This window comes from Schistocerca piceifrons, chromosome 2 (genome assembly GCF_021461385.2).
Source record: "Schistocerca piceifrons isolate TAMUIC-IGC-003096 chromosome 2, iqSchPice1.1, whole genome shotgun sequence".
Classification (NCBI taxonomy): domain Eukaryota; kingdom Metazoa; phylum Arthropoda; class Insecta; order Orthoptera; family Acrididae; genus Schistocerca; species Schistocerca piceifrons.
Window position 1 is genome coordinate 544,166,648 of NC_060139.1, and position 14,570 is coordinate 544,181,217.

General features: G+C 35.1%; 1 protein-coding gene across 2 annotated transcripts in view; it reads right to left on the bottom strand.

Moving 5' to 3' along the window:
• Nucleotides 1-312: 312 nt before the first annotated feature.
• LOC124774776 (forkhead box protein K2) overlaps nucleotides 313-14,570 on the bottom strand; it is a 93,249-nt gene continuing 78,991 nt past the window's right edge. Inside the window, exons 9-11 of one of the 2 annotated variants that reach the window (XR_007015503.1) lie at nucleotides 3,547-3,667; nucleotides 1,429-2,718; nucleotides 313-1,334 (exon numbers count right to left, since the gene is read on the bottom strand). Coding sequence is in view for 1 of the 2 variants with exons in the window: in XM_047249508.1 (XP_047105464.1) it covers nucleotides 2,556-2,718; nucleotides 3,547-3,667 (284 nt within the window). In the remaining variant the exon portion in view is untranslated. Of the gene's footprint in view, nucleotides 2,719-3,546; nucleotides 3,668-14,570 lie in introns of both variants that reach the window. The other variant, XM_047249508.1, reaches the window with a different exon arrangement.

Consider the following 14,570-nt stretch of genomic DNA (forward strand, 5'->3'; position numbering starts at 1 on the left):
CCTTTGGGAAAGTTTGGGAGTACCAAAAATGCCAAGCTATTTCACAGTTTTCCTCATGCACTATGTTTGCTGAATAACTTGACTACATCATAATAGAGTAGGGGCACAATACATTTGTTAGGATATGGTGTGTACAGCAATGAGTCTTCAAAGCAATCTTCTCAGCACTGCCGACTGTTTTTAGTTTTATTTCTGGATACTTTTTACTTGAGAGAGAGACAGAGAGATTAATGTAATTCTTGTCAAACAATAGCACTCAGAAACAGAACAAGAATATGTGACTACAGGTGTGTTGTCTAAGTTACTGTTCCATTATTTTAAAGGACTTTTATTATTAAAATAAACAACAGCTGTTGAAAGTGTCTATCTACAATGATATATACAGAATAAGGGACCTGCATTCAGGATGAATATTCTACAATTATTTTAAGCATTTAGTAAATTTTCTGTGTGGTGTAATGACATGTATATTCCACGCCACAAGCAGCTACTGAATGCATGTAAAAATATACATAGAATTCAGAATTTATAACAAGGACTGAAACTAATGAGCACAAGAAACAATCACACTTTTCAAAATAATCTCTTCACTAGTGTACCAATCACAGAAATAAGAAACAATGAAGACACTATAAATCTATACATGTTACCATATATATATTCATAAGTAAATAATGGTATCTCATTTTTCACTCTTTACCTAACAAAAGAATCATAACATTTACAACGTTGTACAAGCAAATCTACATTATTTGACAAAATATGACACAAAAGTTATTCTTCCCCACAACAAGTTGTGTTAACAAGACCTGGTGTCCTAAAAGCATTTCATCTAACATTGTACTTTAATATCTTCTTTCCAACAATAAAGCGCCACAGATTTTATTTCAGTATTTGGTAGATGTAACATAGTATCAGTTAATTCTGAACTTCCAAAATATATGTACATCAAATTGTTATGATAAGGGGAAGGAACCACAATGTAGAACAATTTCCTTCAGTATGGACCTTCGAACTGCACAGCATGAAAGCAATGAGACATCACAGCTTCAACAGCACACTAGCACCATGTGATGAAACAACAGTTATTGCATTGCTTAGTGTAGTCACCATTAACAAGTTTAAGGCAGAACTGAGAAATTGTTAACAATGGTATCATTATTATTAAAGGTGTCACATCTACTAATACATCTGAATACAGTAAAAAACAAAACTGGTATAGGCTTTTATTTTTAAAGAAACTATTTCTTCTCATAATGCATATATTTAGCCATTTATAAAAATTTTCCACTTCCAATAACTATTAATCTGGTGATTATGTATGAGGCTGCAGTCTGTAAACATTAAATGTATACAAATGTTATATTTTCTTTTCCTACATTTTGCATTGTGGAACATTATAAATAAGCAAGATAAACTTCCACATACCTGTCTACAGTTCTTGCTGTAGTTCATATTTGCATAACGATTGAGAAATTTCTGTAACAGAAACTTTAAATTGAAAAATAAGTATAACTAAAAGCTCGCACATGGATGCTGAACTATTTCAGTTCAATGAAAATCACTGAAATGTGTCTCATATAAAATTCACTCAAAACTAACTGAAACTAAATAATTTTATGATCATTAGTTGAGAATTTTTACTCTACGTCCTTACCGTAAGTTAAAACTAGTTCCAACGATCACATTATTCTAACACGTAATGCCCAAGTTCATTCACAGTTGAGTCTTGGATTGAATATTCTGCTGAATTTCATTTTGAATGATTAAATATTTTAAGGCAAGGTTTTTTCAGCACTTGTGAATGCTTCAGGTGTTTACTTCATACCAAAAAGCATTTTATCATGGCGTTTTGTTCTCAGTGATAAGTTTTTTTTATATTTAAGATTATAATATTTTTATAGTGTAAACTATTCACATGAAAAACATCAGACATTTCATTTTCTGTTACAAGAAAAGTCAAATATACCCACTGCACTCACATTTTCAAAAAAGAACTAAAAAATTACTGTAGGATTCATTCAGATTTGTACTGGTGTTACTTGCATTTTGTTCCTGGAAATACAAGTACAATAAGGATTTCTTCATAATCAATGAAGTGACTCTGAGTTGCAACTTAAAACTTTTACTTAAGAACAGGAACCAAAGAAGGTAAAGAATTCTGTGCTAGCCTTTACCAGTACCTCTTTTCCTTGTATAACACAAACAAGCAAAATACTGATTCATAATAACATTGGCCTCACCTGCGGCCAATAACAGGTTTCTGCTACAAAAATTAAACTCCTTGTACTTTGTGACAATTAATCCACTGTTTACACTATTGATGTCACACAATCCTAATAAACTAGGTATAAAATGAATGAAGAGGGAAGGATAGGACAGGGAAGGAACAACTGCTGACATTTAAAAATAAACTGAGTTAAGAAAGGATTTAAAATTGATGTAACAGTCAGTCATGATAACAGTGTTCACTATTAAATGAGAACTACACTTGGTACCGTATGAAGTGGACTAGAACATGCTGTTCTTCACCACACAAACGTCTCAAACATTCATCATTTATCTCCTGAGACATCTTGACTGTTCTCAATCCTCATCTTCTTTTTACTTTCTTCTTCTAGTGTTGTGTCAGCCTCCTCAACCACCTCAAGTTCCCTCTTAACAGTTGTTTGCTGGGGAGATTGTTCAGCTGAGGTGGTAGTTGTGACGTATGAGTTACTGCAAGTTACAAAATAAAATCCGCATTACAACATCAATCAATCAAGTTATATAAGCAAGAAATGCAACATGAAGTACAATTACCACTGCATAAATTGCTTTGGAAACATAAGAGGTCTGCAAGGCAAAATGGTGAACTCTAATGTATGTAAGTTGGCCTAACTACAAGTTTTGTGCTTTGATTATAAATTAACTTGTCCAATAAGTAAAGCCTTCATGACATTTCTGCTGATGATACATTACAGGTTACTGATTTTTAATGCAGCATGATATCTGTTGACAGACAAGATGTTTTCACTAAAATAGTGTTTCTGTAATTCCAATCTTCCCTCTTTGTTATGTATTTCTTCTCTACATGCATTCTTCCTTGCCTTATCTTCATTATGCTTTTAACACCTTCTATTTGCATTGCTACAACAGGTCTGGCACCCCATTAAAAGAAAACAACTTAATTCAGAAAAAAAGCTAAACCAGTAAAGTTCACATTTTATTAATCATTATCTATGACACAGCATTAATTTGAACATACACTGTACAGTAATTTTTCGTAGGTGTTTCAATTGACAAATTTTGTTTCAAGTCTTTCTTTTCATTGTGTATGTTGTACTCAATTTCCAGTCGCAATTTTGTTATAATCCACACGGTAAGAGCAAAATCGATGAGAAAGAAAAGTATAGGTTACACGAGAATTAATACCACAAATTTCCACTGCAATCACCGTGTCCCTTGCAGGCAACAATAAAGCAGTTATATTTCAGTTCCATCAAACAGAAAATGAATTAATTTGTGATATGTGAAAATTTGTTGTAAATAATTGCATAAACCCACCTGTAATTAGAGTATGCAGCCTGCACAATGACAGGAGCTGGCGTAAAAGTAGCTGGGGACAAAGAGCGTTCCTCAGCTATACTCACAAGGGTGGTAGTGCTGTTTGGCATTAGGTACTTCTCTGTAAATCAAAATTAAATGGTTACTATTTAGGATTTAAGCAAACTACACATTATCTTATACAATTATTGCACACAATGATGATAAATCAAATACTTAAAAGTCTTCCAACTAGTCAATGATGAAAGAAAATATAAGAAATAAAACACTTTTTTTAAATTTTCAAATTCTCTAAGTAGTTTCACAAGCAGAGCATATAGTAGGATCATCCACCCCATCACTATTTCAAGTTTTGGGAAAAAATACCAAATCAAAATCCTAAGCAAAATTACAAAATCTCCTATGTCAAAAACAGTACCAAGATACGTAAAAGTATCATCTATTTTAATGATCATCTTAGCATAGCAATGTGAGAACAGCCCCTATCCAGCAGTGGATCAGTGCTTCTCATTTCACATATCCTCATTCTTTTCACATTCACATCAAAAAGGTAATAACATTCAGAATAGTGGGTGCACATACTGAATTTTGTTAGTACAAAATTTTAACCACTGAGATAATAACTGAACAGGAAAACTTCGTACATGTTGACAGCTTTTTGTAGTATAATTTTTACACTTGGGGAGAGACACTAAAATCAAGAAAACCTACACAGTGGCAGACTAAGTACATATGTGCGTATGATATAAAAATATCAGGCGAACAGGAAATATTAATAATAAATTATCTTTAATACCACCTGGTATTTATATGAATGGCCAAAAGAAGACCCAAACCAACAAATTTACTGAGATCACACTATACTGTGGGAGAAAGGGGGGGAGGGGGGGGGGGAGGAGGGGGTAGAGGGTAGATCAGAGGGAAAGGGAGAGCTCTCTCTTAATCTCAGATTTCTTCAATTCATGTGGAACTACTGTTTTCACAGAGCCTATCATTAATCCTATAACACAGCAGTAACCTGCTCTCCAAGCCTGGCTACTGTCAACAAATCAACATAGTACAGACACTGTGTTTCTGTACAAAGACTTCTTTGCACATTCATCTGAAAGTGTCTGTATGCCGTATGTATTTACAATTTAAAAACCTACGGATACCTTTGCTCATCTTAAAAACTGAAGATCAGCACTGAAGTACACATATTCACTTACTCATTCACTTTGCCCTGAAGTATTTGCACAAATGTAAAAATTTTCATTACGTAAAAAAATCTGTTTCCTGATATCACCAGATAATCTGGAAGTCACAGACACAAAATTAATTAAAACAACAGCCATAGGTTTAAATGTCAGATAAACTGCACGACAAGCAGAAAGTATGAGTACTAATCCACAATCTCCATGCTGCAGCATGGAATTCTATTCAGAAAAAGAACAGAACCCTGCATTTACTCCGGTTTGACCTTTGAATGAACGACAGACTTTCACATACCACTTCTTATCTGACATTATAGGACAATCATTAATCAATTGTCTCCACTTAATTTGTGTTTTCAATACACATTGTAATATGTGTCAGTCCACAAATAGTTTACTAAAATGTCAACATTACACACTGTATTTCAGCATTCCTTCACTTTGTGGGCCATTATAAGACTTCATACCAGGTATGTAGGCTGTGTATCAGAACTGTTGAACAGATAAAACTTTAGCTTCATAAGGGATATGATCGCTGCACAAACTGACTAAGACATACGTACTGATGTAGTTTTCTCTAATTATTATTTACACAACTCAAAGATGGAAAGGAGAATCATTGTTTACATGACTCAAGAGTGCAAAGAACACTTTTTGGAAAAGTGGAGTAGCTAAGAAGTAGGTAAAGTAATTGTAACAATGGTTCATCACTGCAAAGTGCCGATACTGATTTAAATACACAGTCATCTATAGTCACTCATGGTTGACCCTGTCCTCATCTTCGAATACATCTATTACTGGAAAGAGAGTTAACAGTCTTCAGTTGGACTATGGAATCCTCCAGTAACATTTGCTACCTCAAGCAGTGATCAATGTTTGTGTTTCTTTCCTCTATCTTTAATAGTATTAATCAGGATGATGATGATTGGTATGTGGGGCGCTCAACTGCGCGGTTATCAGCATCCGTACAAAGTCCCAACCATTACTCAGCCCAATTTCGCCACTTTCATGAATGATGATGAAATGATGAGGACAACACAAACACCCAGTCATCTCGAGGCAGGGGAAAATCCCTGACCCCGCCGGGAATTGAACCCGTGACACCGGGCTCAGGAAGCGAGAACAAGACCTTGAGATGCGGACTAGTATTAATCAGTTGCACACCAAGTGGTCCTGAATGCAATATGCCTCAGGATATATTTGGTTATGTCAACTAGTCCCTTAATTACTTGACCAGCAGTAAATGTCACTCTGAATAATCTGACTGTGCCACTTGTACAAAGTACAGAAATATCCATTTTCTTACTCATTTCTCAAAAAGAAAGGTATGTCCAGAGCTCTGGGGTCCTGAATAATATTGATTATCTCTTCTTCTATCTGAATTACGTGAACTGTCATTGTTGATGCCTCTTACACTACTCAACTGTTTCTTAGCAGCACATTCAACATTATCTGCATATAAAATATTCTCCACTCTTCATTTAAAAAAAAAAAAAAATATATGGAGAACTGATGGTGAAAGCCTCTTTTGTTTTGCAGCTGATTCATGGTCGACTATGTAGTAAAGTCATCTTGTCTGTTACTTTTAGTCTGGATGGTTCTACAGTATTCTTATACTCACTTGGTCTCTGTTCGATTTTATAGTCCCTTAATCCTAGAAGGGTACGTCAGGATCAGCCTGACCATTCAGCATTGAGTGAGACCTAGTAGAGGACTAATGTTCTTAGTTTTGGAACATTGCTGTTTAATTAATGTGGCAGACAGACTTTTTTAAGGGTCCCTGTGACCCTGGAGTACACACTGTGTAACTGTTCTGTCACTAAGTGTGAAAAATGTTTATGTGGAAACAGCATGTAGAAGTGACATTTTACTAACGGTAGATGCTATATGGGAAGCATTTTTAGATGAACTCAGTCTTGAAAGTGACAAACGACTTCCCTGATGAAAGTGAACCTGAAACTGATGTTCCTGCAGTGGTAAAAATTACGAGTCTGACGAATCTTCAGACAGTGTTGAAGAAAATACAATTGTCCACTGCAAGAATGGTCATTGTTGCAATACAGCTGTTCCTAATAGAAGAGGCGAGGCAGTTGTCAATAACATTGTACTCCATATTCCACGAGTGTGGAAATAATTTATTAATGGATTTATAAGTAATTTGGAACATTTCAAAATATTTGTGTAATACATGCATTTAATTAAATGACTAGCATCTTCATGAAATTAAACTGCAAATAAAGTCTTTAAATCTGGATCACATTCAAGTTATATCACTGAAAATCTTCCATGACAGTTTTTCACTAGTCTCGAGTTTTGGATGCATTAATATTAATAGGGACTGAAAAAGTATGTGACAGAAGTGAGATAAAAAGTGTTTAATATCTGAGAGTCCAATATCATTATAAAATATTCTACATCCAGACAATTTCTCCAACAAATAACTGATGGCCACAGTGACACTGGTGCACAGTTCATTGACAATTTCAGAGGTGTACTTTATTTGGGTTAATTACACTGAGATGCTCTCCAAATAGGAGCTGTAGTAGTTCCTGCAGCAATTTTTTGCACATCTACTTTATCTGGAGCACATAAACCCTATAATTTCCTGGTAAACTTTCAGTGTGTTCTATTCAAGAACAGTGAATTACTGTAAATTGGTGATTTAAAAAGTAGAACTTCTGTTCTTTGTTATGATTTGCTTAGTAAATCTCCTGGCATGGTATTGTCATGAGTGTTGTCCAAAAACATGGTTATTACACGAATGAGATGGAACTGTTCGGGAATAATGGAGGAAATGCTTCACAGTGAACTAAAGTCCTCAATAATAAGTGGTTCAAAGTTAGGTCAATGGGTAGCCCTGCCTATGTAAAACATTGAGTCACACTGTTTTTACTGGGTATGTGAGTAACTAATGCATCTCAATGGAATACGGGATCAACATCAAAGTTTGGCAAACTTCTTTACCTACAGCACAATGCTCGCAATTACAAGCAACCTCTAATGAAGTCTATTCTTCATAAATCAGTCAATGATTTCTATAGTATTTTGACGAAAATTCATTACAAAAACCATTCAAAATTTGCATTATTCTCTTCAAAATTTACTGGAGATTTTAACAGGGATGTAAAGGGTATAAATATTCATTGACAGAAAGTTTTAATTCCATCAGTAGAATTTTGCACTTTTGCGCATCCAAGCAGCTATTTCTTCAAGTCCCGATCTGCACACTGAATAAACTTCAGTATAATGGCTCACACATTCAGGATACCTGTGCATCTTGACAAAATTATATCATGCAGCTTATCAAACAACAAAATTCTTGTATGTGGAAATATCATGAGTGAAATACAAGACATAGAACAAAATAATTATTTATCATTTGTATGCAGTCAGAGCTGACTGACTCCACTTCCATGGCAATACGCTTTAATACAAACACAAAATCTTTTGTACTGAATGAAACCAAATTAATTCAGCATTATGCCATGCTTCTTCTTCACGCCTTTTTCTGTTTCTCTATAGAGTCTCTCAGGGGATCAGCAACAGTTTCGGCACATTACAAAAAATTCTTAACAATAAGATAAATTTTCATTCCTATCAAAAACATATGTATTATACTCAATTATAGCTTATTACTTTTTCCCAAAACTTGGCCAGCTTCAATTCATTTTCTGTTCCTTGAACATATTCTGTGCAGGAGGCTGGTCACAGTCAGCGTTAAAGTGTATGATAAACAGCCTGGTCTTCTACACAGTCACCCTGAATATCATGTTTATCAGTGAAGCCCCATCTTGTTAAATTAATGTTTGATAGGCCAACTCCAAATCTCAGTCTACTCAGGGACTTCTAAGGTATCCACTCCTCATCATGCCCAGGAGGTAGAGTTTCTGAAACTCTTTTCCAGCCAGGGGGAAGGTAGATCATAGTCCTCCAAAATTGCAATCTAACTTTTATGGCAGTGTTTCTAAGTGTGGTCTATGTTCTAAGAAAACATCTCCTTGACTTCAGTCATTCTGGGTGCAGTCTGTGCCCATACAGAGGATGCGTTCTCTCCTGATCCACTGCGTTACTAGCCTGGCACAACCACTACAATAAACCAACCCTGATGGAGAGTTTAGTGGAAGGAGAAATTTCACACTTTTTGCCAAACAATCCATTTTCTTGTGTAATAACTGCAGTAGCACAAATTTCTATAATCGAAGTATAACATGACAACAGACAGATAATTTCCTGTTTCCAGTATCAAATGTGCTCTATGAAAGTACCTACCACCAAGGAAGAAGCAACTGCTGCATTTCACAGAAGGGTTACATCTAAAGGCCAAAATCTACTTTGATTTCTCACTGATTAGTTTAAATGTAGTGTCAAGAATGTATATATTTAAGAGTACTACTGGTGATCATTCACTAACAAAACCACAGATAATTTGCAGGCAAAAAAATGAGAATATATAACAGCCAGTGACACTAACATGTGAGCAAATTTTGGTGTTTAAAATTAATGTGTGATGTCCATGCAGCTATCTCTGAATCCCAAATTAAATGGGACTATCTCCAGGAACATTACCTTTTTATCTCTCTTTAGCCTACTGTCTGTACTGATACAATAGCTGTAACCTCACACCTAATTTCTTTCTATCGGCAAACTATGCTCAAATTAAGCCCTCAGATACATCTTTCGGAACGCAGATGGTGTCACTGAGGTGAAGAAGAAAGATGTGGCCTTCTTATATGCAGTGTAGCTCACCTCCTCCCCCCCTGAGTACCTGGCATTGCCTGGGTATGTATTTATTCCAATCTTCTATTAGTTCGTCTCCTCCTCCTCTCCACCTCTCTCTGACCATCTTCTCCTCCCCCTCTGATCTTCTCTCCCTTCCCCAACTGCATCCATCTTCTCCTTCCCCTTCTTTGCCTGTCCATCTCTTCCTGCCCCTCCTCCCCACTTTCTCCATGTTGTCACCCCCACCCCAATAGGAAGCTGATGGTTCTTTTTGGCACCAGATCATAACTAATGTGTGTATCAAATTTTATTGGAAATATTATGGGGGTTTAGGATAAGCTTTCTAGACGTGGTTTGCATGTGTATGCACATGCCAAATACATTTCACATCTATTTAAAATATTTCACAAGTATTTGTACACATATTCCACCTGTATTTCTTGCTAATTTCGCCCTGCAGTCTCATTTTCATGGATCTCAATGATGTAACTCCTGAAATGTGTTGGTACAATGTTTACTTTGCAGGTACATTCAGTAGTATATGTAAATCTTGTTTGTAAAATGTGTTGTGAACACAGTAGTACAGAAGTAATAAATTAAAACGTCATGCTTCAGGCGGCAGTTTTAATGCATGAATAGCAAATATTTCTTAAGAGACAAACTTTTTCCTATCATAAATAAGAAAAATGGTGGCCACAGGTGTAAGAAGTTTGAAACCATTTATTATGGCAAATCTATTTCAGTCACTGTGTAACCATTTTCAGCACAAATATTTTAGTCTTGAAGACTCAGTTCAAAATTTGTTTGGTAGCTGCTATGTTTTTCGTATTGACGCCATGTTGAAATTGTAATATGTGCTATTACTCCCTGAGTCTTCAAGATTTAAATACTTGCACTGAAGATGGTCACACAGTAACTGAAACTGATTTGCTGTAATGAATGATTTCAAACCTCTTATGATTGAGGCTGCCATTTTTCTTGTTGCAATACTAAAATTGCAGTCACTGAGCACATGGTTCCCAATGGAGTCCAACCTCAAGCTTTTTTCCTTTCATCATTGTGTAGGGGTTGTCAGAAAGGAAAGTTTCATAAAGGTTTAAAGCTATTTGTAATGTTTGCTGTGAATCACTACTTGCTCTCATTGTCAAATACTGGATGAATACCATACGGGTATTCGCACAGCGATGCGTACATTGTCTTTTAATTCACACACTGAGCTCTTTGATATGTAGATAGTTCTTACCCCCACAGCACATCGTTCCGAACAGTAACAGTGTAATCAAGTTTAGTTGAAATCTGTTCAGTGGGTTAATAGGAGGAGACGTGGAACATACACATGTACATTTTTATAACACGTATCAAATGTCCAACAATAATTAGATGCCAAATTTGATGTAATTTTTCAGTTTAATTTGGCATTTTTTGCCAATTTTGTTGTTATTCTTTGATAATTCTGGTGTTTTTACAAAATTCAAAAAAATAAAAATATGGCACAGCACTGAAACATCTGATTCAAAACAAGGCTTCCAAAATAGGTAGGTGCTGACAGGTGTGAAGAGTATTGAACTACATGCTTAACAAGTCATGGTTGCAAAAATAATGACAGAAATTATTTAGAGAAGACTGGAAAATTTCCTGAAATTCAACCTTGAGAAGGATCACTTTGGTTTCCAGAGAAATGTTAGGAACATGTGAGGCAATACTGATTCAACAACTTATCTTAGAAGTAGGCTGAAGAAATACAAATCTACATTTATAGGAAGATTTAGAGAAAGTTTTTGATGATGCTGACTGTACTGCACTCTCCGACATTTTGAAGATAGCAGGGATAAAATACAGTGTGCAAAAGGTTACTTACAACTTGTACAGAAACCAGAATGCAGTAATGTGGATCAAAGGATCTGAAAGGAAACAGTAGTTGAGATGTGACAGGGACATGATTGTAGCCAGTCCCCGAAGCTGTTCAATCAGTACATTCAAGCAAGGTGTAAAGGAAACCAATGAGAAATTTGAAATGAGAATTAAAGTTCAGGGAGAAGAAATAAAAACTTTGAGGTTTTCTGATCGCATTGTAATTGTCAGGGTCAGCAAAGGACTTGGAAGATCAATTGAATGGAATGAATAGTGTCTGAGAAAAGAGGTTGCAAGATGAACATCAACAAATATAAACACAGGCAACAGAATGTACTCAAATTAAATCAGATGATGGTGAGAGGATTAGATTAAGAAATAAAAAGCTGAAAGTAATATATGAGATCAGTTATTTGGACGGTGAAATAACATAGAATATAAAATGAAGACTGGCAACAGCAAAGAAAGCATTTTTGGAAAAGAGGAATTTGTTAACATCTAATGTAAAATTAAATGTTATGAAGTCTTTTCTTATGGCATTTGTCTGGAGCATAACCTTGTACGGAAATGAAATGTGGACGATAAACAGCTCAGACAAAAAGAGATTAGATGCTTTTGAAATAGAGTGCTATAGAAAAATGCTGAAGATTAGGTAAGTAGGTCAAATAACTAATGAGCAGGAAAAGAATTTAATTGGAAGGAAAAGAAATTTATGGCAAAATTGACTAAAAGAAGAGATCGGTTAATAGAACACATCCTGAGGCCTCAGAAAATAATCATTGAGGCAATGGAGGGAAGGGCATGCCTAAATACAGTAAGATGGTTCATATGGATGACGGTTGCAGTAGTTATTCAGACATAAAGACATTTGCACAGGATAGACTAGCAAGAGAGCAGCATCAAGCAAGTCTTTGGACTGAAGAACACAAAAACAGTAACTGATACAATCTCCTTCATATTTTATTACATATTTAATTCTCATGTAACATTTACCATTAACATTACTCCAAAATCAACACTTATATGAAAATTCACAGTGTTTAACATATATAAACATTTAAAAGGTAACTGTGTGTGACTTAAGTCTTCTTTCATGCACAACGTACTTTGATGAGATATTTTTAGATTTTTAAAGTCTATAAATTATTTTCATTGCAGTTGCTGAATTTTTACTAGTGATACAGCTGCAAGGAAAAGATCTGTATGATAAGCACTGTTGTTAACAAGTGACATACACTTGCCATTTTGACAATGTGAAAGTCAAAAACTGCTCAAGCAGAACAAGTGAGACATTACCTAATCCAAACCATTCCAGAACTTTTGACACATTGTGTATATGACTCACTCTATTGTACTCATTAGAAAATGGTGATGTTAAAGATCACTCAAAAAAGAGTAGTAAGTGAGAGGGGAGGGATAGAAAAATAAAAGAAAAATAAATAAAACATTTTATGTCCAGCCGTGTGTTGAAAAATCATGTTGCTTACTCCTACGGTTTAGTTTCTGTATTACTGTGCAAATTGTAGAATTATATTACATTCATCTATGATAATCTGAGCTACTGTGTATGCAAATAATAATTAAAATAAAATAAACTATATCTATCTGGGTTCCCCATGTGATATACAAGGCCTGTAGTCTAAAACTATTTTCACTCACATTAAATTATACATGTGAGGAAGAATAGTGCCAAATGTCAGTGAAGTGGGGAAGCTTTTAACAGTTAACATGTAAGATAATCAAATTAAGCACTTAAAAAGATGTGTACCATCTGCACATATGACAGATAATAAATGCCATTTGAGATCGAATCTATTGAAAATTATTGACTGTGTGCAAACAATCGTAACTGGTAGATGTGCCCTTTAACAACTAAATAATCAATAATTTTGAGGCAGAATTAACCTTTCACTCTGCAGAAGAGTGTGCACGGATATGAAACTTCTTGCTTAACTGGGACTCAAACCTATATCTAATCTTACCAACTGATTTACCCCAGTATGACATTCAATCTACACTCACAGATTCAACTCCTTGGCTGTGGTCATTGCTCCATGACATGGTTCCTTTCAGGAATGCTAGTCCTTTTACACAGAAAAGCTTATATGAAGAACAGAAAATATGAGAAAAGTACTGGCACAAATGAAGCTACAAGGATGGGTCATGAGTCGTACCTGAATAGCTCAGTCAAGATTAGCATTGCCCACAAAAGGCAAGATTTCAGGTTCAGGTCCCAGTATGGCACACAGTTTTATAATTTCGGTAATTCTAAATTCTTCTGTAAGAGCATACATATTTTCTTTGCAAGATACAACAGTTTTTGATGAGTTAAAGCTGATTATCTGAGTCAGCTACATTTCACAAGTGAGACATAAATAAACAATTTTTCAGTCCTGTGATTGTGAAGAGTATAGTTTGAGCAATTAACATTCAAGAAGTCCTCTCTTCTCTTGAAACACAATTATACCTTCAACTATCTGCAAACATTCTTTGATAAATCCATCTTCCCCTAATAACTTAGAAAACTTTGTGGTGTTTCTACTTATGTGGCTTTGACAGTGCTATGGGGCTGAATTCTTCACCTTTTTTAAACTTTTACTGCTGGATATTCAAGTCGTAACTTTTGTAGCCTATTTCAAATGAATGGAGTCGTCTATCAAAATTTTAGATGCCTGTATATCTCTCTTTATAGTGTCCCTACCATGTAGCAAAGTAGATTGGTTCACAGCAAGCATAATAGAAAATATTTATTAAAATAAAATTTCTCCACTTAATTGTCTTGAAACTGATGACACTAGGCCACCAGAAAAAAAGAGCAACAGCATACATGCCAAAATTTTTAAAAGTGGAGCACTGTCTTGCACTAAATGTCTAGCGGGCCATTCCATGTCAAATCACGCAGGTTATGTCAGCCATCATTTCAGATTTTCATGGAACTTTGCACATTTGCTTATATTTATAAGAACTTGTGCAAAATAATTTTGGTCTCAGACTGAAAATTTTTTTATAACTGATTTTAAATGTTGTGATATTCTGGTAACTGGACTCTGCAAGAATGTAAATGCAAAATGGTACTTATGTACATAAATGCCGTAACTCAGGTGTTTATGAAGCTTTCAATTTGGATTTTTTTGCTCATACCATAAGAGAAGCATATCCTTAACAGACATGTAATTATTTAAGCAGTTAAGTTACAAAGGATAGTACAAAAAAATTAATGTGTGTCACTTTCCAATTTCTGGCAAAAGTACAAACACATTG